Raw genomic sequence first — 27,007 nt, 5'->3', positions numbered from 1 at the left:
GCTCAATGCCATGCTCGCTTGCTTGCCACAATGAACTGTACTGTAAAATTTGGTTTTAAGCATTGACTTACTGTTTCTTCCCAACAACTTGAGCTCTTTACTTCTACTGCCTTTGATTAGATAAAATTGGAGGCAATTAAGCCTCTCCTCCCTCAAAACATTTCCATTCCTGACTAGGTAGCCTTCTGCCTGAATTGAAGGGGTAGGGTGGGGGAAGAATCGCTAACTCGTAGCAGCTCCAGTGTCTAGGTCAAAACCAGCCTCAGACTTTCAACAATGGGTACTGGTCTCAGGTTGTATCTCTGGGGACAACAGATAATTATGTCAATCTTCCTCCTCACAACTGTATTTGAAGCACTGACAAATTTTCTCCTACAGGATAAAGAGACCTAACATTCCTTTACCACTCATGACAAGGTCTTCTTTGGAGGTTGGCTCTCCAGTTGTCTGTTCCTCAGACTGGGTGTCCAAAATTGAACATAATGCCATGAGTGGAACAATAAGACTGGCAATTTTTCTGGATACGTACCATTAATACATCCTAAAACTGTCTAAACTGTTTATACTCAGTTTAACTTATTCACATTTATCGTAATTAAAAATAAATATTTTTATTGATTTCAGAGAGAGGAAGGGAGAGAGAGATAGAAACATCGATGAGAGTAATTGATTGGCTGCCTCCTGCACACTCCTCAGTGGGAATCAAGCCTGAAACCCAGGCATGTGGCCTGACTGGGAATCGAACCATAACCTCCTCGTTCATAGGTCTATACTCAACCACTGAGCTATGCCAGCCAAGCTTATCTTAATTTTCTGTTCTTAGTTTTGGCCACGTCATTTCAGCCTACGTAACGTTAGATATTTGAAATCTTAGTTATTTTATCAAATAAATGTATTGGTTAACTCTCCTAGTTTTGTGTCATTTGCAAATCTGATAAAGCTTTCTTCTTTTCACCTATGCTGAAAACATACAGAGACACGGCTAATGATAGAGAGCTGTGGCATAACACTAGTGCTCTCCTTCCAGTGGATAATTCATACCTCCATCTTCTTTAGCTACAGCCGATTCAATAAACTACCAGTTTGTGTAACCAGGATTAAAGATTGTCAAATGTCTTGGTGAAATCAATATACCCTACTGGCTTTTCCTTGATATACAAAAGTCTTATCAAAAGATGAAATAAGGTCAGGTACAACTCGAGCTCAGTAATCCTGATGATCAAATCAGTTTCTTTGAGAACTGATTGTATCTCCAAATTTCATTACTTATTCTAGTCAAACACAACTGAACTAAAGATATCCAACAGTACGGAATGACTGAGTCCAGGTTACTTTGCGTCTTAGACCCAGATCAACTTCACCTTCAAAAGAGAGGAGCAGGATCTTGCTTACTACCTGGAACTCAAGTGAGCATGTGAAAACGACTAGACTAACTGGAAAGTATGTCTCGAAAGAACAGGGGGCAAACTATGAGCTATATTTATTATGTAAGTCTGTTTTGCTGGTAAAAAACAACAACAAAAAACCAGAGTCCAACTACAATGCAATTTATTTCTGCATTATAAACCTTGAGAAATGTGAAAGTGCCACTGAAAGAAGAAAGGGCTGTATCAACTTAAGGTAACGATTTTGAGGTAAAATAAGGCACTGTAGTTAACACAGCCAACAATGATCTTTCGTTTAATTATCTTCCAACTCTACAGACATAATTCTGCTTTCACCTTCATCACGTGCTCATATGGTTTTAACAGGGGGTAAACCTCCTCTTCTAAGAATCTCCATACCTGCCAAAAGGGAAAGCAAATGTAAAACAAAAGAAAACATTAAGACAGAAGTTTTGATAATACTTTTCCAAAGTCAGTTTATATCACCGAGACCTAATGTGATGGAGAATTAACTCCACCGCTGAGCTGTTTTCTCAGCTGCCTGTCAGAACGCTCTCCCGAGACACAGGCAGCTTAACTCGCCGTGCCCATGCACGCCGTCCTGAGCCGCATTTCCAGGGGACCTCACCATTCTCCGCGGCGACCTGAGCTAAAATCAGCCCTGCTTCTCCCTCCCTCCTCATGCAGCCAGCTACCTTCACCTTCTGAAGCGCCCTCAAGTCTCCTTTCTGTGTCTGCCACTGCCTTCACTCAAAGCTCTCGACATCCAGTGCTCGGCCCATGGCAGCAGCCTCACTGGCCCCTGAGTCTTTCAAATACAAAACTCCAGAGTGATTTGAATATAAGTGATAAACTTCTGTCTTCAACTTTAAATCCTATACTTCTGGGGCACTTGATACTCCGGCAAATGACTACAGTTTCGGACATCTCCTCTCAGCCAGGTGTTCCCAGGTTAACTTGTACTTGTCCCGAAGATTCAGCTCAGATGTCATGCCTTCTAAGAATTTTCAACTTCTACTATTCTAGGGTTGTGTCATCCTTGTGATACCTAAAAAGATGTGCTTCTCTCAATTCCTGTAGGTACTGCTTGGTATTATAATGAACTATTTACAAGTCTTCATTAAGTTTTGAGCTTCCTGAAGATAAGGATTATCTATACATCCTTAAAGCCCCAGAATTAAACACAATACCTGAACACATACTGAGCACTTAGTCTGCACTTGATAAATGCTTTTGAATTGACTCCTGTAGTCCCCAAAAGATCAAGAGGAAAAATGACAAACACTTGCTGAATACTCACTATGCACCAAGCACCATGCCAGGCCTTTCAATCTCACATCACTCTATGAGATGTGTATTTTTATCCTGCCAGCCAGTAAATGACAGAAGTCAGGACTAAACTCAGATCTATCTGATGATAAAACCCAATCTTTTGTCCATTATACCACATTCTCTAGACCAAAAGGGAATTCAGAGAAATCCTCACAGAAAATGCTTAGGAAAGCTCAAAACCACCAAAACTTTACAGTTTACCCAGCAACCTGCCCTGAATTCCAACTGGCCCCGTTCTCATCACATCTCCCATACAGTAGAAACATTCCAATATTCCAGGTTCTGCAGCCCAGCAGTGTAAAAAGAGGGCATTTGGGGAAGACTGCTGCTCCACAGGAATGTTCTGATGCTCACCTGCTGGGATGCACGCCCGGTGAAAGAAGAAGGATCCAGTAAACGGTCTAACTGGGAGTGAATGGGGCTGAAGTAGGCATCGGCGAGGATACGCTCTATGAGGTCATTGTCACCCCCTTCCTGCTTGACCACAGCAGCTGCCTGCTGGGAGAGCACTCTAATTTTCTCATGGCAATCCTGGGAAGACAGTGAGGTATTGTTGGTTCACTATTAGCAGGGCATCTGAATGTCTTGATAAGTAACTGACACTTCACATCCATACTGTCTCTGGCTGGTACACAAAGCCCCTCCAGGCTGAGGTGGTTCCCCTCACAGTCTGACTCCACCAAGATCTTGACTCTCTGACCACAACCTAAGACAAATGTGGAGTGGATGCCCACCTGGCACAGGCTCCTCTAAAGCCTCTTGAACCATCTGTTCTTGTGTCCTGCCTATTTCCTATCATTTCCTATGGAAATTCAGACCTAATTCCTTCACTAAAAGTGGACCTTTTCTACAAGCGATCAAGTGATCCACTTCTAATAAACTGAGTTTACCACAATCACCCTCCAGAATAAGCCTACTCTGTTGCAGAACATGGTCACTGTTCTGTACCAATAGCATGACTAAAGGTAATGAGAGACTCCTTCCTTCATCCATTCTTCTTCAGGACTAAAGGTGCACTCTCAATTTATCCAGGAGTACGGAAGTTACGAACCTGGCGGTTACCCCCAGCTTTCACCATGGCCATGATGATGTTCTCTGTGGCCATGAAAGGCAGCTCTTGCCGAATGCGTCGCTCAATTACCTAGAAGAATGAATGAAAGACCAAAAAAGATGCCTCGAAGTTCCTAAGTCATCCCTGGCTGGTGTTGCTCAGTGGTTAGAGCGTCGGCCCACACACTGAAGGTGTGAAGGTTTGACTACTGGTCAAGGGCACATACCTGGGTTGCAGGTTTGACCCCTGACCTCGGTCAGAGGTGTGCGGGAAGCAACCAATCAATGTGTCTCTCTCACATTGATGTTTCTCTCTCTCTTGCCCTCCCTCCCATTCTCTTTAAAAAATCAGTGGGGAACAAAAAGTCACTAAGTCATAATCACAGAAAGACATAAACTATGACCAGCGAAATGTACATCAGGGACATGAAAAAAAGAGTAGAATGGATTTTTATTCTACACCATATTTTTAATTTTTCTTAGTAATCCAGAGATTATTTTGATTTAAAAAATATTGATTTAAACCTAAAATTTTTTTAAAAAAAAGTTTTTATTGATTTTTAGAGAGAGAAGGGAGAAGGGGAGAAAGAGAAACATGGAGAGAGAAACATCAATCAGCTGCCTACTGCACGCCCCCTACTGGGCACTGAGCCTACAACCTGGGCATGTGCCCTGACCAGGAATCCAACCAGTGACCTCTTGGCGCATGGGCTGATGCTCAACCACTAAGACACACTGGCCAGGCTGATTTAAGTAAACTTTTAAAAGTTGCTTCACTGAAAACAATTCCTAAAACCTCAAGCTGTGAAATTACAGTGTCGACTGCAAGAGCTGAGTATATGACGGAAAAGAACCCATTTGCCTCAGGTACTTAAAAACAGGCAAAGGGAAGAGTCTACTCGTGAGTCACCCCATACCTGATGATTCTTGCTGGTAGTCAGTTTAGGCCAATTCAAAGCACTTTTCTCCCTTTTCTAGAAACGTGTCTATAAATTCCATGTTTGTTCCCTAGAGCTCATGTCACAACCTGAAGAATGAGCTCTGGTTGGGAAGACCTCCTACTGGACCACAATATAGCTCCCCCAACATACCCACTCCAGAGCAGGAAAAGGTTACATCCCTCTTCCCACATTCCAACCCCTCCCTAGTATTCTGTTTTTTAATTGAGGCCTCTTACTTTGGGGTATACCACCAATCCTTCAGAAATGTTCTGCAACGTATTCAATATAGTATCTGCAGTGAGAAATGCTTCAGCCAAACAGATACGTCTAGAAAACAAACAGCCAACTCAGTTATCTCTTTAAACAAATAACAATTTCAGTGAAATGTACAGTGTGTCCCAAGAAGCAGTCCTATTGACTTCTTATGTTATATGTGTTATTTGGACAATTTCCTTCATTCTCTGACTTCAACTACCCCAATATCCTGATGACCCTCAAATCTATTTACTGCCTCTTGTCCAGACCACTTGCCCAAGCACCAGACCATATACTCAAACTCCACCTGGTTGATCCATAGGTATCTCAGACCCCAAACTGAATTCAGCCACTTTTCCACTGCCTTCTGCTCACCATCTCAAACCTGCTTTTCCTCTCCCTGTAGGCTCCTGGCTCAGTAAATGGCGCTAGCACCTCATCGCCAATCTAAGTACTCACTCCAGTCAACCACCAAGGCTGGCCCATCTGCCACTGTTTTTATACCCACATCCTTTCTTTCCCTTCACGTGGCCCTGTGGCAGTGGGGACTTATTTTTAAAGTAGTTCCCTAAGTTGTTCTGACTAGATTAATGTCCCCTTATACTGACTGTCAAATTGTTGCAGGGTGTTTTAGTGGGCACATCTCACTAAGTCACACCCTGCTAAAAGGTATTCAATGGCTGCTTTCTGAATGAGTTCATACGACATATTTCCATAGGTAAACCCTGGATTACACAGAGATCCCAGAGAGCTAGCTTTAACTATGTATCCTCCATTCAAGAAATCCCAGTACAATGCAAACAAACCAGTGTAATGTGAAATATGCTTTAAATAAGTACACACATAAAGTAGAAAACCGTATGCATGTTGGTAGTTTATTCACAGCTAGAAATTACTTCTCACCCACCCCATACCTCATGAACATGCCATTGTGCCAGACACCACAGCTGACATCTACCTGTCTCCAGAACATTATCTAAACTCCTTTCAGGGCCTGTAAGGCCTTTCATAACCTGGCTGTAACTCCTGATTGTGTCCTACCCCATCATCTCTGCCACATACAGACTTCATTCCCTACGCTACTCATCTATCAGTAACTCAGTTTACTCTAAACGCTCCTTCTCCTGCCTTTGGGCCTTTATATATGCTCCCGATCTTAAATGTCTTTTAAAAAACATCTCTTTATTTCATAAGTCTTAAGCATCACCTCCTCTGTGAAGCTTTCCCTGACTCCTCACAAAGAGTACCTTGTACACACTCTGACCCTAACACTTATCACACTGTTCTTTCTATGTTCCTGCCTCCCTGCTAGACTCCAGGCTCCCTGGGGACAATGAGAAAATGCAGGGACACTCAAAACATGCTTCGTGACATCCCCGTTCCACTGACCGGTTGGCACTGTCATCCAGTGTGCGTTCAAACCACTGCACAGATGCCGTCTGCAGCGGGTCCATGATCAGGGCCATGAGGTGACGGGCAAGGCTGCAGCACCGCTCCGAGCGCATGGGGTTCCGCTTGTATGGCATCGCACTGGAGCCTGCCATGCATGAGGAAAGAAGCAAAGGCAGAAGGACCTCAGAGGACAGTGAGTGACCGAGCCTGCTGGCGGCTGAACTAATAAACGCCTGCAAGCCTCTCAGCACCTCTACGGAGCACCGGTCTTCACACACACTCACCAATCTGTTGTTTTTCAAAGGGTTCCTCCATTTCCTTGAGGTTTGCCAGGAGTCGTATGTCGGTGCAAATCTGGGGAAAAGCAGGGGTAGAGGCATCGCCTCACACTCTTGACTGCAGGAACTGGGGGCAGGGACTAGACTGATGAAGGAGATAGCTCTGTGAGTGTGCTGTTGCTGAGCCTGAAGAGCTCATCTCCTCCATCAGCACGGCCTCCCCAAGAGCTCCTGGAGAGAAGCTTACTCAGGCTCCTCCTGACTCCTGAAGAGCTGGGACGACAAGCTCAGGGAGCATGGAAATGCTTTTGAGAAACACTACACAGGACATCACAAAAAGACAAGGCAAGATGAACTTTAACGAGAACACCAAAACTAGTCCTTCCTTTTAACACACCTTAACTAAGAGGCTTCATTTATGGGCCCCAAACTGTTAAATATGACATCTGACATCTCTTGAGCGACACAATTAAGTAAAAGTCTGAGACTGATCTGGGCTGTCTGTGGTGTCCCAAGCTCTCACCCCCACCCCCACAAGCTACCACCACTCACCTTGTGCACTGATGCCCCCAAGCTGGCCAGCACAGACAGCACTTCAATATCCACTTTTCGTGTATAGGTCTGTCCTGTGATGATGAAAGCCCTAAAAATAAATAGAAAAGAGCCTTAAGTGGAAATATTTCAAAATGTGACTGTGTCAAACAAATGAGCAAAAACAGACCCCAAGTGGAAGCTTGGTCTCAGTAAGTCACATTCAGCCCAGAGGACCTCACTGATTACAAGTTCCTGGCACAAACTATTCTTCCACCCTTTTTGCTAACACCCAGACAGCTGTTCTGACCCAAGAAGGAAATACGGTCCATGTGTCCATGTCCTATTGTAGCCTGACAGAAGTGCCTGGAAGGAGCCACAGTGGAGCCTGGAGGCCCTCAATGAAAATGGCCAGATTTAGATTAATCTACTGGAGGTCCTCAGTAAATAAACAAAAACAGCAACACGGGTAAGGCTATTATTCTAAAAATCTCAGAAGTAAAAGTTTCCTTTTTTCTTACAGATTGTAAGAAAGACAATTCAGGCTATAAGAAAATAAAGCCCATGCAAGAGTGGAAGGAAATGGGTGGAAGAACCAAAAAAAAAAAAAAAAATCCAAAAAAAGTTAGGGTCAACTCTAGAGGCATACCGAACACAGGAACACAGGCCGTTCATCACTTAACAGGGAGGCAACATTTTCCCCATTTACCTACCTCTTAAATCCTGCCTTTTCTGTCACCAACTTGTCAAGCTGCTCTACCTTGGAAAGAAAAGACATCCCTAGAGTAATCCAGGTGTGTCTAGAATATCTCAACATCCTGCCCAGATTGCATTCCCCACACCCCTTCCAGTCCAAAGACTCCACTCATCCCAAGATCAACCTCCTACAGTCCCAGAGATCCACTTTGTCTCTGGTGCTCCACTAATGAGTTTCTGGGTCCCCCAAGTCACTTTTAGAATACCTTTTGGTGATCTCCCTCGAAGAGCTGCAGGAAGCTGGCTTGAGTGCCAGTGGTGCCTTTCACTCCTCGGAAGCGCAGGTCATCTCGGACACGCTTCAAGTTCTGGAGATCCATGCAAAGATCTTGAATCCAAAGACAGCAGCGTTTTCCAACCGTGGTCAGCTGAGCAGGCCTAAAAGCAACCCAAAGAGAACACAAGGAAGTTCCAAACCAAGAAATAACTTTCATAAAAGCTTCAATGCTTCATCGCTGTTACCCCTGGGAAGAGTTCATGTACGAGAGAGAAAACCCAGTATAGACAAAACAGGAGCTAAAAAGTTTGATCATATGATAGCTAAGGAGATTCTATGTCACAGATTATAAAGCTAAAGGGCTCCTGACACAGTTCTTTCTTCATCATCAAGAGGAAATGTAAGGGTCAGAGACAATGTCTGTTTTGCTTATCCCCAGACTTTGGTAAGAAATATACATATACTCATGTAAAAAACATTTACGAGGTATCTAATGTGTTCTTGATTTTGGAAATACAACAATGAACAAAACAGACGAGATCCCATCCAATGGAGCACACATTGTAGTATAAAAAGTAAACAAACAGGCTATTGATTTGCTATGAAAAACTGAAAGAAGAAAATGAGGACGAGGACCATGGAGGGCGCTACTGCAGACCACGGCCAAGGTCTTTGCGAGGAGTCGGGCGTGACGAGGGGCCAGCCACGCTGCGGAGACCTCAGAACACAAGCGAAAGACTAACATGGCAGCTACTGGCTGTTTCTAGTCCGAAGTCTAAACAAATCCACTGCAGGTCTGTTTCTGAACATAAAACATAATGTGAATAAATTGCAATAATGCTGGATTCTAATAGATGACCTAGCCCATCCCAGACAGAATTTCTCTATTAGGCTAATGATACTGATAGCTGGAGAAATCAAAGAAACACCACCAGGAATGTTTATGGTAGGGAGACCACATGCTACCATGTATTCCAAAATCAATCTTATGGTAGTTTTCTTTTCTAACTCCTGCTAGTAAGTTATTGGTACAAGCAAGTAAATAAATGAATTTGCATGGATCTGTTCACAGCAGCATTATACATAATAGCCATAAGCAGAAATGACCCAAATATCTACCAACTGATGAAGAGACAAAGTGTGGTATATCCATATAATGGTACTATTATTTGGCTGTAAAAAGAAATGAAATACTGATACACACTAGTGTGGATGAACATTGAACACACTACCAAGTTAAAAGAAGCCAGTCAAAAGAGATATTGTATGATTTCTATTCAAATAAATGTCCTGCATTCCCTGAGCACTCTCCAACAGATGCAGGAGAGGAAGAGTAGCTGCAACCCAGGTAATGCAAGGTGTGTGGGCAGGCAGCAGAAGGGAACATCTGTTGTGGCCAAGACACGCACACTGAGCACTGACTCCTTCATGTGAACAATTTCTTCAGGCTTCTACCAATAAATACAGGCCCTAACTACAGGATATAGGAGATGATATCCTTGTTACCATAGCGAAACCCCATCAAAATATACGGCACTTGCTAATATGCCACTACTCAAATATCATCACCTGAAACCTGCTATTAGCATTCCAAAAATGACATCAACTTTTAAAAAGGATTTTTGGGGGGTAATCATTAAAATATTTGCACATTTCAAAAGTCAAAAGTTCAAAAAGGAGTAGAGAAAAAAATTAATTACCCTATTATCTCATAAACCATAGCAATCACTATTCATAGCTTGGTATAATTTCTTCCAATTTTTGTGCTATTTATAGGCTGTCTTTATTCCCTAACAGTAACCTAAACACATTTCCATGATATTAGTCTTACCAGCATCATTTTAATGGCTGCATATTATTTCAACTTGTGGATATACCATATATCTTAATTATTCTCTTATTGTGGGACCTTTAGATTATTTCCAATGCTTACTATTATAAATACTATTTTAACAAAGATCTTTGTACATAAAGCTTTTCCCACAATTTGGATTACGTCGTTGGTCTAGATTCTCTAGAATGGAATTACTAAATCAAGGAGTATGAATACTTTCTAAGGCTCTTGATACATGTTTCCCAATCCTTCCCAAATAAACTATTATATTTACTCTCTCACCACTATAGCTTTTAGGATAGGTATCAGGTTCATCCCTCGTAAGCATCCCAAGGTATCTGCTTAAGCTATGTTTTGAGGTTATTTACTTCAAGATTTCCCTGCAGAAGAACTGAAAAAATAAATGAAAGCCATGTGCACATGAACAAGCCCCATTCCCAAGAAGTAATCATACCACTTACTGGAAATGTGTGAAACCTAAGGTGGGAAGATCGGCTCGTTCCTTAGCAAAGTCAGCAAGCCGAGAGATCACTCTGGCAAGCTATAAGAAAGACCACGTGGTAGAAAGAGGGTGAATTCAGGTTGAGCTCATTGCATAATCAGGAACTAAACTTTTAGACAATATAGAATTAGCCTCCAGCTCATGGAAGACAGAATCCATATCTTTTCATTTTTGTATATATTCAAGTGCCTTAAAGAGTTCATAGTAACAAACATTTGAAAACTGAATTGACTACCTAAAGTCATGAACTTTTTCTGCACAATTTTAAAACCACTGACACACTCATGCAGAAAAAGAACAAAATCATAAATTTGACCCACATATTCGAGCAAAATGCCACTGGTTACATTTCCTCATTTAAAAGGCTAGGCTTTAAAAAGCATTCACTTTCAGTGTTTTAAGCCAAGGAGAAAAAATTAAAATAGTTCTACAGATTAGATATAGGATGATTCATCTGAGTAAATGATCATCTATTTAGATTTCTATTGTATTGATTTACTCCTAAGTGGTGCCCATCCCCTATCACAGGGAATCCAGGGCTGGTAGGAAATCTGTGCCAACTCACCTTTGGCAAAAGCAGGTCAAATGCATTCCTAAGAATAATCAGGTCCTGCAAAGGAAAACGTAACGGTCTTATATTAATAAACAGCTCCACCCAAACATTATTACATAACACTTTTTGGCCATCATAACTGGGCTCCTCAGCTAGTCACCTACCTCACTATGAGCAACCCACTGTGCAAGTCAGAAGATGCTAACAGAAGTCATTCTTTTCTGATTACTGCTTTAAAAGCCCATAAAGCCCAATTTATGTGGTATATAAACTTAGCCCAGCCAGCATGGCTCAGTGGTTGAGCATCAATGCATGAACCAAGAGGTCACCAGTTCGATTCCTGGTCAGGGCAAATGTCTGGGTTTAGGGCTTGACACCCAGTAGGGGGCGTGCAGGAGGTATCCGATCAATGTTTCTCTCCCCCATCAATGTTTCCATCCCTCTCCCTTTCTCTCTCTCAAAAATCAATAAAAACATTAAAGGAAAAAAAGCACACCAACTTCTAGAGTAGTACTATTGGAATCTATAAGGAACAAAACCTTTATACTCATAAAGCCCAATTTATGTGGTATCTAAAAGGACTGGAAAACAGTTAAGGAGTAACTCCCATCCTAAATACTGTGAAGATGCCCAGGTCAGTAAGGTTTCCATTTTCCCACAAACAAGTGTTTAAGTCTCGAGAAGATTCCACAGGGCACATTCCATTGGTTTCCTCTCCTTTTTGTCATGTCTATCATTGCTAACAAAAAAGACATAAACCAGAACATCGAGGTTTAGGAAATTAAAGCTGTTTTTGAGGGAGACAAGAGGTGTATTTCAGACAACTCTTGAGACTTGCTTATACAAGACAGTAATTGTTGAGCCCAACTACACACTGGGTACTTTTTAAAAGTATATCCCAAGTGAGAGGATTGTTTTTCTTCCATTATTTGACTTACCAGTTACACATAGATGTCTTTAATTATGTACCACTTAAGACTAAAAGTGTATTTGGGGCAACTTAAAAGTTAGTGGCTTCCTTCTGAATTGGAAGTGTATCTGAAATCTAACTTCTGGTCCCACGGTGTACTACACTATGATTAAGAGCACAACTTTGAAGCCATTCTACCGAGGCTAGTATCGTTTCCAGCTGTGTAATCTTAGGCAAGTTCTTCAACCTCTCTTTAAGTTTCTTCAGCTGTAGAGATGCAGATAAGAGCCAGATTCCAAAGACTATATATTCTGATTCCATTTATATAAAATTTCTAGAAAAGGCAAAACTATAGAGACAGAAAGCAGGCCAGTGATTGTATGGGTCTGAAAGCAGGAGTGCGGACTGACTGCAAACAGGCACGAGAGAACTTCTTGGGGTGAGGGATGTGCTCTAAAACTGGAGTGTGGTGAAGGCTAACAATTGTATAAATTTACTAAAACTCATCAAACTGTACATTTAAAATGGGTAAATTTATGATATGTAAACTATACCTCAATAAAGCTGTTTTAATATATATTTTTTGTTTAACATTTTAATTTTTATTTATTTATTTTTGAAATATATCTTTATTGATTTCAGAGAGAGGAAAGGAGAGGGAGAGAGAGAGATAGAAACATCAATGATGAGAGAGTCATTGACTGGCTGCCTCCTGCATGCCCCCGATCGGGGATGGATCCTGCAACCCGGGCATGTGCCCTGACTGGGAATTGAACCCCGATCGCCTGGTTCCTAGGTCGACGCTCAACCGCTGAGCCACGCCTGGCCGGGCAATAAATCTGTTTTAAAATGGAGATAATAGCATATTTCTCTTATGACTATCATGAAGAATAAATAAATATATATATAAACTGCTCAGAATAGAGCCAGGCACCCAGTAAGATCTTAGGAAAATACATGCTGGTGCTTTCTCTAGTTAAAAGTTTCATTTAAGAATTATAATGCAATCCTTTTTTTTCTGAAGTCACAGTAAAGAACTGTAATGGGCTTGGGAAAGAAAAATCCCTTTGGAAAATTACTTTGGTCATGAAAATGCTAAGACCTTGGCTTATGTCCAGAATACTAATAGGTAAACAGTACCTGCAGTCTATGGAGGTGAGTGGGGGCTTACAGTTTAGATCGGAGGAATACCAAAAGCAGATAATTCCTGAGCATTAAGATACCCCTAAAACTAAAGATCCACGGAGTAACAGTTTATAAATGCATTATAATGATTGAGTCCTAAGTGGAAACAAAACAACGCGGGCTCCTACTGTATTATCTCCAACATAGCAGGAGGTGGCTCCAAGATGTATAATGCCGGCAGCTTTGGGACAGCAGTGGCCAAATGTGTGCACATGAGCCATCACATCATGTCGCAATTGTTTCTCTTCCTCAGCTGCCATCTTGAAGTCGATGTTGTCCAGGTTTGACTTCATCTCTTGGATTTGTTCATCTGTGATAGGCAAACCCAGTGTCTGCAGGACACACAAGATAAAATGACCTAACTTCAGATGTCGCAATTATTTGAACTGAGGTGACACTGAGAAAAAAATTGGTTCATGTTAGCATTCATGCTCTGTCTCCCAATTCTTAAATTAAAATTTGGTGTAAGTCAAGGTTCATGGTGAGGAGGGGATGACTTTCTCAATGAATCTTGGTAAGTCATATTCTAAGTAAACTCCAATATATATAACAACAATGTAATTCTGATCATTGTTGTTTTCTCTGGCCCTGTATCTCTGCTCACTCCCTCACATATTTTGGTCTCTGGGCTCAAATGTCACCTCTTCAGAGAGATTTCTTTCCTGACTCAATGCGAGACATCCTTCTGTGTCTCTCTATCCCTTTAGCCTGGTTTTACTTAGAGCACTCATCACATGACATTTTTACGAATGTATTAGCCCATCCCTCCCTTTAGAATGTATACTCCACAAGGAGAGTGCTGTTGTATTTATTGCTTACTCCTTAGCACTTGGCATGTAAGCACCCTAAGTGTGGCATCCAAGCCACAGCTTTACATTTGACCCAGAAGAATTCACTCAGAGAAACTAAAACTATGAATGCTGTAAGTTGTTTTGCCAACAAATTAGGTATAGAAATTCAGTGCAACTGAAAGCAATTCCAAGAGATATTGATGAGAAAATAAACACACCAACATCTTACATTCACCCATTACTGGAAAAGTCAGGCTGGCAAAAACAGCTGGCTGCCCACAGGCAGCTCAGAACCCTGGTGAATATGAACATTGGTGAAATTTATTCAAACCTCACCTGAAACTCTCAAGCCTTGGCCCTGGGGAGGATCTTGCATCTTAGAACTATCTCGTCCAAGATGGTAACTACTGGTCAGATGTGGCTATTTACATTTAAACTGATTTTTTAAAAAAGTAAAAATTCAGTTCCTCAGTCACACTGGCAACATTTCAAGTGCTCAGTAGTCATATGTGGTTTGTGGTGCCTTTGATCTTTAGACAGTACCTATCACATTTCAGGGCTCCTCCCAAAGCAAAGCAGCAGGGGGCAGTGTGACCAAACTGCTTCCTACCCCCAAGCAATTTATCTTCTCAAAATTCATTCCAGGTTCCTCATTTTCTGCACTCCTAATCAACCATTCCTCATTTTTTCCCCTTCACTACTAAATTATTATATAATTTATGCTGCTAGTTTTGACACCCTAACTAACAGATAATCCAAACATAGGGGATTATATCAAAGTTGTATGCATTTCAGGCAATATGCAGACTGGGCAGAGGAAAGAACACATATTCAGACAACTTTTCATTTCAATTCCAGCTTGAAGCCATTTACTAGCCATGGTGACCCTGCACAATCTTCGAACGCCACTACCCTAACCTATATAATACAGTATCAAAAGATATAGAAAATAGGAGTACATGCTGGTACATAATAAACCACAACACACTATTAACTTCCTTTTACTATCCATTATTGTTATCTGAGCCAATAGTTTAAGAAATCTCTGTGCCCCCACTCCATCATCTGTAAAACCTCTGTAAAACAGTACTTATCATATGGGTTGTTTTGAGGATTAATAAGCTATTAATATGTAAAGTCTTAAAACAGTGGCACATAGTAGGCACAATAGGAATGACTGCTACTATTATGTCACTTTATTTCCTTCAGCACAGTGATAAGGAGGCGGTAATCTAGGATGAAAGTTTCCTTTTTGGGAAGTTCCACCATACCACCATCCTCGTCACCTACTCAAGACTGTTTCCGTGTTTACTCATGCCACTTCGGAGGACACTGCTATCTTGCTTGTTGTAGCATTTTCCTCTGAAACTTTATAGTCCCTGGATCACCTTCAGTTTCCTTCCACTGCTCTGGGAAGGGCGCTCTGGAGCTGTTTCTGAAACCTTTGGGCTGAATAGCTCTACATGCAGTTATTACACAAACCATAAATCCCGTCTAATAAACCTTGACTTTGATTCTCCCTCATCAGAGGGAACACGCGGACGGGCGAAGAGGAAACAGTGGCCTAAGGAAGACGGGTTTTGCAGTGACAGTCCGGTCACCACAGAGACACCGTGGAAGACGAAGCGGCGGAGCGCTCAGGCTCTGCCCTGAACCCCGCCAGGTTCGCATCCTAGGGCCGTCCTAACAGCTCGGTGGCCTGGCGCACACACGGGCTTGGTCATTAGCGAGGCTTGGTTTTCTCCCCTGTAATGTGGGAAGAGCATCACCTACTTTGCAAGGGCTTCGAGGGTTAAACGAGAAAAGATATGCAAGGAAATGAGCACAGCGGCACGTCGCGAGCGCTCAGTGGTCAGCGGGGTGTTCCTGAGGGAAGGGCCAAGATTGAGGACCTGAAATCACAGACTGTACTTCTCCCCGCCGCCTCCGCGTCTCTAACCCTCCGCGACTAGAAGCATGTGAGGCAACAGGTGGCGGCGCCCGGGCTCGTCACGAAAGGGAACACCCGGCCGAAAATAGTAGGGCAGCTGTCCCCAGCGGCTGCACCCACGCTGGGCGCCGAGCCCGGCACGTGCTGGAGCGGGCCCGCCTCCCTTCGCTGGGTCCCTCGGCTTCGCGGCCCGTTACCTGCTCGGCCTCCGCCAGCCACAGCCAGAGCTGCCGCCAGGTCCGGAATTTGTACTTGTCGCTAAACACGAAGCACATCTCCGGGCTGGCGTAGCGGGAGGCAAGCGGCGAGCGGTAGCTGTCGTACGCGCAGGCCGCCTGCTGCCCGCCACAGTCGCCTCGCGCCGCCATCCCGTCCACCGGACCCCACCGGAGGGGACAGGACAGTGAGGGCGGAAGCAGAAGCCGGGAGGCCGGGACTTCCTCCGCTGGGGGCGGGACTTCCTCCACGTGGCCCCGCCCCTGGGGCTCCAGAAAACATGGCGGTCAAGGCTGCTGAGATTCGGCTGCCGGCTGCCCGCTTAGGGTTAACGAATTTCTCTTCGTTTACAAGAGACGTGATTAGCGCTTCATAAATTACTTAGCCGCTCTGTTCCTCATCTTCCCATCTGAAAAAGGTACATTAAGGCCGGCCCTTAAGACTTGTGAGGATTGAGCATCAGATCGGTGTCTGGGACACTTAGAAAGCCCTGTTTGTTGTTATTGTTATTCTCGCCTCCCCCTCCCTCCCTCCTGCCCGTCTGGCACTGAGCGCGGCTCTGAGGTGAAATGAAGATGCCTAAGGGAAATGGGCATTTATTGAGTTCCAAGCGACCCCCTTGCACGAAACTGCGGTAAAGATGGACATCGGCAAGCGCTGGAAGTGAGCCTCAGAAGCTGCGAGAGAGGCTGAGGGTCACCCAGCTACGTGGAGCCGCCTGACTTGAGATGCTGCACTCTCAGCCATTCAGCGGCGTGGTTCGCAGCACACACCCTATGGGGCCACACCGCCTTCTGCAGCACCTCTCTTCTCACTACTTAAGACCCAGTCCAGACAATGTTCCCTGATGGTCCCGCTCTCTCCTCTGGTTGGCCAATAATAAAAGTCTTTAGCGTTTATGGAAGTCTTACTAGGTATCACTGCTTTACACAGGAGATCTCATTTAATCCTTGTGTTCCTGAGTTGTTCTGGTATTATTATTAAATGAGATACTACAAGGAAAGCCCTTGGTGCAATGCAGAGAGTAAGTGCTTAATAAATTATCTCTTTAAAAAAAATCATTAATTTCAGAGGAAGGCAGAGGGAAATAGAAACATCAATGATGAGTCATTGATCAGCTGCCTCCTGCATGCCCCCTACTGGAGGTGGAGCCAGCAACCCGGACAGGTGCCCTGACTGGGCGAGATCTCCTGGATAGGTCCATGCTCAACCACTGAGCCACGCCCGCCGGGCTTATTATTTTTTTATATGTATCATATTTTTATTTCAGGCCTTAAAAATACCTGGTTTCTTAAACAATTCTTGATGTAGCATCCTGTTACCCATTAGGATCATTCATTCCATGATGGTGCATACTGTGTGCCAGGCATTGTACTAGGCAGTGGGATACAGTGGTCAGCTGATGAGGCTGGAGAGGACAGGGGTGAGGGGAGAGGGAGGTAAATTTGGAGAAGTGGATGGTAGCCAGATTATAAGAACCTTGTTGAAAATTAGGATATTTGGTGGTTTTATTCTAAGCAGTGGAAGCAAATAAAAGGCTTTAGGCTGGAGGATGGCTCTGTCAGATTTGCTTTGAAAAATATATTCCCAGCTATTATGTATAGAATGAATTGGGGGCAGGGGAACTCGCATGAATGCCAAGTGAGAAGCCTGTTGGGTTAATGCAGTTGACTAGATAAGACCTAGTGGTGTAGGCGATCTAGCTTGCTTGCACAAAGGAAGTGGCAGAGGAAATGAAGAAAAAGATTGAGAGGGACAATCAATCCAGCTTGATGGTGAGTTAGTTATGAGGAAGAAAGAAAGGGGTGGGATGAGGGATGCTCCTAGGTTTCTAGGTTTTATTACTGGATAGTAATGCCATTTACCACAGGGTGGGAGGGACAAATGGGCAGGATGGACTTTTGGGGTTTATTTAGTTTGCAGTGCCATTAAGATATCCAGGTGTTTTGAAAGGTTGAGTAGACAATTATATACATACAGGTGTGGAGCTCAATGGTAAGGGTTGGAAATACAAATTTAGCAATCATTAGCATATAGATCGTAATGAACGTCATGAGGGTTTCAGGCCCTGGAGCTGGTTACATTCCAGTGAGGGGGATGGATAATATGGAATAAGGAAGGTAATTTTAGAAAGTGGTTAAGTTCTATGAAGAAAATATACAGACCAAGAGCATGGAATAGCTTAGGGTGGGGATGTGGGTGGTGACAGCTACTTTTTGATAGGATATTCAGGAAAGAGCTCATATTTCATCAGAGACTACACAAAGATGCAAGGAAAAGAGCATCCAAGGCAATGGAAAAATAAATATAATGGCCTTGAGGTGAACACCAGCTTGGTGGGATTAAAAAAAGGAAAGCTAATAGGGCTAGTGTAAGACTGAGATCAGGAGTCAGAGGGAGTGAGAGTGCCTGTGGGATTTGTGTGTTTATAGATCATAGTATGGAATTTGGATTTTAATTGTAAGGAGAAACCAGTGGAGGGTAGTGACATGAACAAACAGAGAACAGTCTGGGTTGGGGCTAAGGGAAAGATGGTAGATTGCTAGGAAGTTACTGCAGTGGTCCAGGTGAGCGCATAGGATGCTTGGACCCACAAGTTGGTTGTGGTGGGTGTGAGAGATGTGGACCATTTGTAGATATATGTTCAGTACAGAATTGACTGGACTGCATGATGGACTAAATCAGTGATGTGAAGCAGCTATGGTTTTGGACAGCTGGGTGAAATGTGGTGTCATTTACTGAGATGGGAAAAGATTGGGGAAGTAAATTTGACAAGGAATTAGATTTGACAAAGAAGAAGGGATTTGTCCATTAGACTTAAAGGTAGATAGGCCATTAGTCAAGTAGACAGGAGATCAGAAAGGCCAGGGTTGGAGATATAATTTAGGCAGGATGGGGATGTGTTTTATTTAAAAAAGTGGGGCTGATTGAACTCATCTAGGGGGAGCAATGTGACTAGAAAATGAAATTCAGGACTGAGCCCAGGGGCACTCCAAAATTGAGAGCTCAGTCAGAGGCAAAGGAGAGAAAGGCCAGGGAGGTGGATTTCACTGCCTAGGATTTCAGCATCAATAAAGGAGGGCCTGGATGGGAACACTGATGAAACCCAACATTTTAAGACCAGACAGAAGAGTATGAAGGGGACACAGGAAGTAAAGAAACATGTTAGAGCATAGTAGAAAATCCAGGAGTTGTGGTATCAAGAGGCAAATGGCCATGTCCACTGGACTAGAGAGGTTGTCAGTGACCTCAGAGATAGCTCTTCCAGGGGAATGACAGAGGCACAAAACAGATGGGAAGAGACTCAGGAGGGGAGGAGAGAACATTTCTCCAGGGGAAAAATGGGACAGTAGCTGGTGAGGCAGGAATTAGAACGTGAGCCCAAAGGAGGGCTTTTACCATGGGACGGACTTGGGCATGTTGACTGGCAAGAACCCCAGCTGAACATGAGAAGAGGCAGTGGATAATGGAGAGCTAAAAGGACTCAAGGGGGCAGGAAGGCAAAGGATCCCAAGCACTGGAGGAACCAGCACTTGAAGGGGAAGCACCTCTCTCTGTTCATGGTTGGGAAGCAGGGACGTGGGTGAATTTTCTGGTTCCTGCAATATTCTCCATATATTAGTGGACACAGGACGCTTGCTGGGCATTGTCAAGGTCTCACTGCTGGTTGGTTACAGTACATTTATAGGAGCCCTTATTTGCCCTGTAAGGACTTTTTTCTGCCAACAATGCTGCTTTTGGGTGCTTGTGGAACACAGAAATAGGGTTTTTCCAAAGTGGGGATTTTGTCATGTAGGTGTCAAAAAACAGGAGGGGGCGGGTAAGGGAATTTATAGGTATTAGCAATCATGTTATTGAAATTATGGGCAATAAAATCTAAACTGGATTAGGAAGAAAGTGAGAAAAAGGAGAGGGCTGATAGATTGGAAGAAAGGAAATAGGTCAGCGTCCTGGAGTGGCTGATGAGGTCACAACACAGCCAAAGAGGTGTGGGAACCAGTTGGTTGGGAGGATAGGAAGTCAAGGTCAAGAATGCTGAAATTAGTGATCCTGGAGAGAAGGTATTTTGGGTGAGTATAGGAGTGGCTGGGGTGGACTGCAGGAATGTAGAGGTCTGCTGTTAGCATGGATTTTCCACGCTAAGAGGACGGCAGGGCACGTGAGGGAGGAGGGCCGAGTACGATGCTCAAGTCTGAACAACCACCTTTAATTCTGCAACACATGCCCCCTTAGACATTGATCCATTTTTAAACTAGCCAAAGTCTTTGTTGATAAAGCTCTTTGTAGTTTTTGCAATGATCTTTATTTCTTAAAAAAAAAAAAAAAAAAAAGCAAAAAAAAAAAAGCACTTACTTGTAACAGACTGGCCCTCAAGATGTTTTTGAAGAGTTCACCTCTTCTCATTTCTGATTTCCCGGTTCACTTATTTTATGATGTTAGAACTGGATGGCATGTGGCCTACCACTGTGTACAACAGGCCTGTTTTAAGACCATTTTCTCAGAAGCCCAGGTGTTTTGCAGCAGGGGCATTCTGGCATGGTAACTTCTGAATCCTATCTGGGTTCCTAGTATGGTTTCACCAGTGACTAAGACAAAGTTAAATTAAGTGAGTGAATGAATATAAATAGTGTGCTTGGAGCAGTGCCCAGCTTATAGTAAGCAATCAATCAATACTACCTATTATCAGAGAATTAAATTATTCTGAGCCGCAGTTTCCTTATGAAATTGGTTTGCTCTCTGTTCACACAGCATTCTGAGAATTAAGTCAAATACCTGGGAGTTAGCATTAGTTTCCCTCACTTCCTCCCCTTTGCTATTCTGGAGGTGTTCCATAATGCCATGTCCCAACAAGTCTCTCTTTTAGCAGCTAACGATAAGTAAGCCATCTGGATGGGGAAAACCTCGCCTTTAGGGGAAGGCTCTAATGCTCCTGGCAGCAGCACTCAAAGCGGGGTAAGGAGCGCCGAGGTGTTTTCTGGTCAGAGCTGGCTGCTTCAGCCCTAGGCAGGAGTCTTCTCTCTTCTTTCCTCTACCCTCTCTTGGGCTTTCATTCCAAATGCAAGTAAGGATTAAATGAGACAACAAAAGGCAGGACAAACCTGCACTGTGGCCGGCAGCAAGAGCAGGAAGCAGGAACCCACCACCAACCGGCCAACCCCAACAAAGAAAACATACCAAGGCAAGATAGACCAAGTTAAGGCCCAATTTAGATGCTGAATTTTGGATGGCTTTTAGGTGTGGAGCAGGGAGAGAAAGAAGAGTAGAAAAAACGTAAACATTCAACAAATGAGCAAATTAAATTGGCAGAATAAAACAGGAAACCTCAATAAATGCTTAGCAGCCAAACACATTTATTAGTCTTTTTTCTTTTTTGTTTTCCAGGAACCCAAAAATATTTTGTAGTTATAATGTAAGCAACTGAGTTGCACATAATACAATCATATCTTTCCAAAATAAAATAAAATAAAAAACTAAACAAAAACAAAAATAAGCCGTTTAAAAGCCCAAAAAACCCTTCAGAAAACTCTTATATATGCATTACATCATCTCTCAGTTTTAATGAAATGACGAAGACTTAATTCCTTATTACGCAACCTGTCGCAATCCAATAAAACACCACCCTTTAGTTTTTTTTGTTTTTGATTTTTTTTTTTTGAAATCCAGCATGAGAAATACAGTACCTGCTATGGCAAAAAATACACATAAAATGCAACTTTTCAGCTTATTTGTACATTAGTAGAGTTTAACATTTTATTGTTTGTTTTTTAAGTGAACCAGTGATTTTAAGTACCACTATACTAAAAAAGTAAAATAAAATATAGAAAAGGGGGGCCCAGCCTGCCATGCAAGTGCACCTCTAAAGTGCCTAGTTTCTGTGTCCATGTAAAACCAGTAATATGAGGAGCAATTTCAACATATGGGAGTTTGATTAAACCTCTATGTTTAAGGAAAAAAACAAAAAGACAATGCCATATCCTTCCTTTTCTCCCTTCAAACTTCCTTAAACCCCATCATACACTCTCTCTGTGGCCCACCAGAAGAGGAAAGAAAGCCACCAACAATATCGTCAAAGCTATTTCAAGTATAAGAAAAACAAAACACTTCTGGGTAACCTGCGGGGCACCGATGTGCGCAGCTTCGGTCACGCTGGCAGGTTGTTTCTGCTGACAGTGTTTCAGACGAGAGGACTTCTCCTGTACCTTCCTGTTACGTTTGTGTGCAAAGCTGGAAAGCTGCCTTTGAAAACTCTAGCCTCTTTCTGAAGCCCTTCTCTGCACCTTCTGTTCAGAGGCGGCAAGAGGGGAAGTGGAGGGAGGAGAGCGGAGGAAGGGAGCACAATGTCATGAGACTGAAATGGGACTTCTCCCTCTCTCCTCTGCACCCCCAGACTCCTCGCTTCTCTGGTTCACCATCAGTGACCTAACTCTCACTGCAGAGGTTCCATGATTCAGTTTCCTGATTTGGTAGGATGTATTTTACTCTGTAAACATAGCCCCCTAGGATTATGGAACCCAAAGCAGCATTTATATCTCCATCTAAATGGAGAAAGACAAAATAGTCCAGAAATCTCTCCTCAGGTTGCTTGTCTGTTTTTGGTTAATCAAAATGGGTGGGGGTGGGGTGGGCACAGAATTTGAAGCTGTAAGCAAATAGTGGATAGTTAGAAGCCAGCACAGCTGAGTTCTTGTGTCTGCTTTTTCCCCGCCTCCCAGAAGGGTATCTTTTTTTAAACCTGTTAAAAATGTTCCTGCACCTTAAGTCATACTGAGGTTAAGGCCAAGGGTGCAGAATCCTTGTGCACGTGTCTCTGTGAGCACATTCGAGGTGCATGCACCATTTTTGATGTCTTCTGTGAGATCACTGGACACACTTTGGTCACAGGTGTGTGTGCAAAGGGTGGTGGTGGGGGAGTGAGTGCCCCAGGAAAGAAGTGCAGAGGTTAGCAAAGCCCTTTGGGAGGATTGTAGAGGGATGAGCATGGGAAGGACTTTTGAGGGTTCAGAGGAAGGAGACTGATAGAAAAGAGGTCTCCAAACAAACAGAAGGAAAGCCCAAAGGGCCAAAATCAGGTGGGTGGTGAATATGCGTGCATTTATAATCAAGGTTCTTCCTGTCAAAGGAAGTCGTCACTATACAAGTCAAAAGTAAAAAGGGTTCTTGACGGATACAGGGTTTCTTTTTAAAATGGGGGAAGGGGGTGTTTGTGAAGAAGCTGCTCAAAATGATCCATTCCGACCCTGCTGTGTAAGTGGCCAAATCTAAGAGAGCAGCAGCTGACAGATCCCTACAAGCAGCATTTGTTAAACTTATGTCCCTCTACCTAATGTCAGCCAAGCCTCACGAAGGGGGGAACAACTGAGGGTGCACATGCCTTTTAGGGCGGTTGTTTGCACATCTCAGATGAGTTTCTTTTTAAGTAACAGATCAATACATTTCCAGAGTATCACAAAGTGACAAGGCTATAAATTCTAGGGACTAATTCCCTTTGTGAACTACAGAATGCTACACACTTACTGTGCGTATGTGTGTGAATCAAGAAAGGTTGAGGGCTCAGGGTCTCCTGTGGAAAACATTCTGGAACCCTGGAGGGGATGGATCTTCCGGAAGAGAGAAATTCTGACACTCCCCACCCTGGAGCTAGAAGGCTGGAAGAGATGGTATCTATTATAACAGGCTTCAGACACTGGCCTGCAGTCGCTGTGAATGGGAGGCAATGGAGAGAACACCAGCCCACAAATGCAAGTCCATGCCCTGACCTGTTCTGCTTTCTCCAACATGAAAGAGTAAGATCTGAAACTTCTAACGACTTAAAAAAAGAGAAAAGTATCATATTTTAGGGTTACTTTCACAGCAAAAAAAATTATAGAAGTTATCCTGCTATTTACATGTTCATATTTTCAAAAGGATAATCCACTATTGTCAGAAAAGGAGAGGGGAGTCAAGGTCTACACTGTAAGGGAAATGTACCTCGAGGTATTGTTTTGTGTTAGACAGTTGAAACGCCAGGATTTTACTTTTTTTGTTTGTTTTGTTTTTTTGTCTGAAGGCAATCTAACAGATTGGAACCCTGATAAGATCGTGCCCATGCACCGTTGCCCGGGCACAAGGAGACTGTGGTCAAGTCTGTGACTCATTACAGTACTGTGGACAAGAGCTGCTGCATGGAAACACTGAACACGGGCAGAACAATCTCTTGTGTACGATACTGTGTGTTGCTAATAATGCCTAGACCAGAGCAAAGCAGGTGCCACGATTCACCACAGGCAAGATCCACAAAGGAATTCTGTTAGGACAAAGAGAAGGCTGTTGGCTTGTCTGTGTCAAACACCTCCCTGCTCGCTAGCTATACATGGCTGGATGCCAGGGAAGCAGAGGTCATGTTTGGCTGAGGGGCAGTGGATGGGGAAGAGAATCCTTTTGCCTGCCAAGCAACAATCCCCTTCCCCAGGCTTAGAGCAAGACAGTTTCCTTATAATTAAGTTCTCTAAAAACGATTAAGAAGGAAGAACAAAAAAAAAGGAGCGAGGAGGAGGTTTTCGAAGTTGACATTAAGGTGAACTTGAAGGTCAGCACGAGTGAGGCATGGTTTCCTGAGCTTGAAGGGGTTCTGAATTCAGGAAAGGATGAGTACTTTTTCCAGAGAACACTGGAGCCTGTGGGGCCCCACTGTTGCACTGGGTTAACACTGCACGGCTAGGACGGAGAATCCTGTACCACACTGGTTTCGCGGGGCCACCAGGCCTGCCAGCGTCCGCGGGGGGACCCAGAGGTCTCTGCACCTCGCTGTGCTGTGCCGACCTTACCGCTTCATGCTCCCACTCCCCTGCCCCGTCAGGACATGGGATGCCATGGACACAGAAACCACAGAAGATGCAAAGCTACTCCCTTCCCCTTTCTGCCCTCTCTGCCCCCCTTTTGCAGAATGCATAGTTACAATTCACGGCACAAAATAAAGAAGCAATGATGACCACGTATGGGACTTTTTTTTTGAAAAAAGAAAAAAATCCAACAACCTCTTCTTAAATTCAGTATCAAAATTCACATTTGCATAATAATACATTTCAAGGCCATTCGAGAGGAATGAGAGTGAAGCACAGAGAGCTGCAGCATCTCTCCTCCCTTTGTCTTCCTGAAGGAAGCTGAAGGAAGCTGAAGGAATCTTGCGGGAGGGATTGGTTTCCTCTTTGGGGAGTTCTGAGGAATTATGGAAATGGCCCTTAGCATTCACTTGATATTTCTTTAGAAGATTGGGAGTGGGGAGAAGAGGTGGAATTGTTTAAAACAAGTAAAAACAAATGAAAAGACATTGCAGGTTTCTATGTTTTAGCTATAATAGTTCGGAAGAAATAAAACATGATTTCAGATTTTTCTTTCTCAAACACTTCAATCTTATTCTTTCAAAAGCCTTTTCCTTGTGTGTAATACCCTGTTCACATAAACAGCAACACAAAATGACTTCCATTTGGGAAAATAATTGCCTTCTCAGGACACAGACTCAGAGGGTGGAGATGCGCCGCCCGCTCCGCGTGCAGAAGCCGGGAAGCGCCTTCTTGACATGCATGAATGTGTCACGAACATCACCGTATTTCAGTTCTCCAGTGCTCACAGAGAAACAAAAAGACAACCAGACGTGCACACACACATATACACGGAGAAAACCAGGCAATGTAGATAGGTAAATTCAACCTTCACTCTTGGACTAACCTAGGTCTCTGTCACCTGTGCACCATCACCTCGCTGCCCCCTCTTCCAAGTCCCAGAGCCTCTTCCACACAACTCTACACTGTGCAATATTGATGCTAATGAAAACTCACCAGCTGCCCCTGGAGATGGCCAGGAGAAACGCTGACTTCCCTAAAGACTAGGCTGACCGTCTTTCTGTTTCATCCTAATGGACAGCTTCTTCCTAAAACAGACGGTCTCTGTACTCACAAAGGCACATTCAGAAATACTACACTTAAGTAATTAATTCCTTAGACAAAATTAAAAAGGGGGGATGGGGTGGTGTTTTAAACACATTTATTCTAGCTTATCCCACAATTTCTGGCAAGAAGTGTATGCTAAATGTATCACTTAGTGAGAAACGATACTACCTTTAAAAGGTATGTAACTTCTTAAACGGTTCCAAAGGTTTTTGCCTTGGTCTCGCATAAATACCCCCCCTTTTCACTTTTGGCGAACACATGTAGGATACCTATCTTCCTCTCCATAAAGCTCTGCTGTAAGGCTAGTCCTGCAGTAAGGCCGCTCTATCTCACCTCGGTCACATCTTACAACCCAGCCCTCAGAGAACTGCGCACGCCTTTCAGTAGCCCAAGGAGAAGGGCTGCCAACTTCAGTAAGTGGCCGGAGAAAGCACGGGAGGGGAAGGGAAGGAAAAGCAGTTCACTTCGCAGCTCTGCCGCAACACCGGAAGATACCCTCGCCACTTGTCTTTGCTGCTCACCATTAGTTATAAAATACACAATCCCAACTTCTTAATATTGCCCCCAAATGGGTCAATTACAATTGGGATTTTATTTCCAAAGCAATGATTTATTAGGGAAACACTTTCTTTTTAAAATGAAAAACATTTCTCGTTTCTATCTGACCTTTCCCTTCCATGATGAAAACAAGAGCTGGCAAAATGAAGAACCAACGACTGAGTCTTGCAGAGACCCTTTGATCAGGGTAGTACCATTTTTCCTGGCGTGCAGGTTCTCGTTAATAATAACTTCAGGTGTACAGCTAACTGACAAGGGAACCATTTAAATTCTGTGAGGCAAACACTGGCAGTTTCGGTCACTTTTGCTATTTTTGGTGGTGGTAGCGGGTTACTACAAGAGACTGACAATTTAAAAACCACTCAAATGTTAGAACACTTGCTAATTACTCCGGACCTAGTCTGAGTGACCGCCTGAAGGACAGCATGGATGCCCAGCTGATGGGGAGTAACAGTTTCCTGACCA

General features: G+C 43.5%; 1 protein-coding gene across 1 annotated transcript; it reads right to left on the bottom strand.

Annotated features, from left to right (window-relative positions):
- Positions 1 to 1,531: 1,531 nt before the first annotated feature.
- On the bottom strand, positions 1,532 to 16,235 carry ADSL (adenylosuccinate lyase). Its single transcript, XM_016205304.2, has 13 exons — positions 16,040 to 16,235; positions 13,250 to 13,453; positions 11,039 to 11,083; positions 10,433 to 10,512; positions 8,127 to 8,298; positions 7,878 to 7,924; positions 7,186 to 7,276; positions 6,640 to 6,709; positions 6,353 to 6,500; positions 4,945 to 5,035; positions 3,769 to 3,858; positions 3,072 to 3,248; positions 1,532 to 1,784 (listed from the first exon to the last, which is right to left on the bottom strand). The coding sequence occupies exons 1-13, from the start codon at positions 16,208 to 16,210 to the stop codon at positions 1,698 to 1,700; spliced, it is 1,473 nt and encodes a 490-aa protein (XP_016060790.2). The 5' UTR covers positions 16,211 to 16,235; the 3' UTR covers positions 1,532 to 1,697.
- Positions 16,236 to 27,007: the final 10,772 nt, after the last annotated feature.

Source organism: Miniopterus natalensis, chromosome 2, assembly GCF_054644295.1.
Source record: "Miniopterus natalensis isolate mMinNat1 chromosome 2, mMinNat1.hap1, whole genome shotgun sequence".
Lineage (NCBI taxonomy): Eukaryota > Metazoa > Chordata > Mammalia > Chiroptera > Miniopteridae > Miniopterus > Miniopterus natalensis.
Note: the sequence above shows the minus strand (reverse complement) of the source record. Positions and strands in the feature narration are given on the sequence as shown.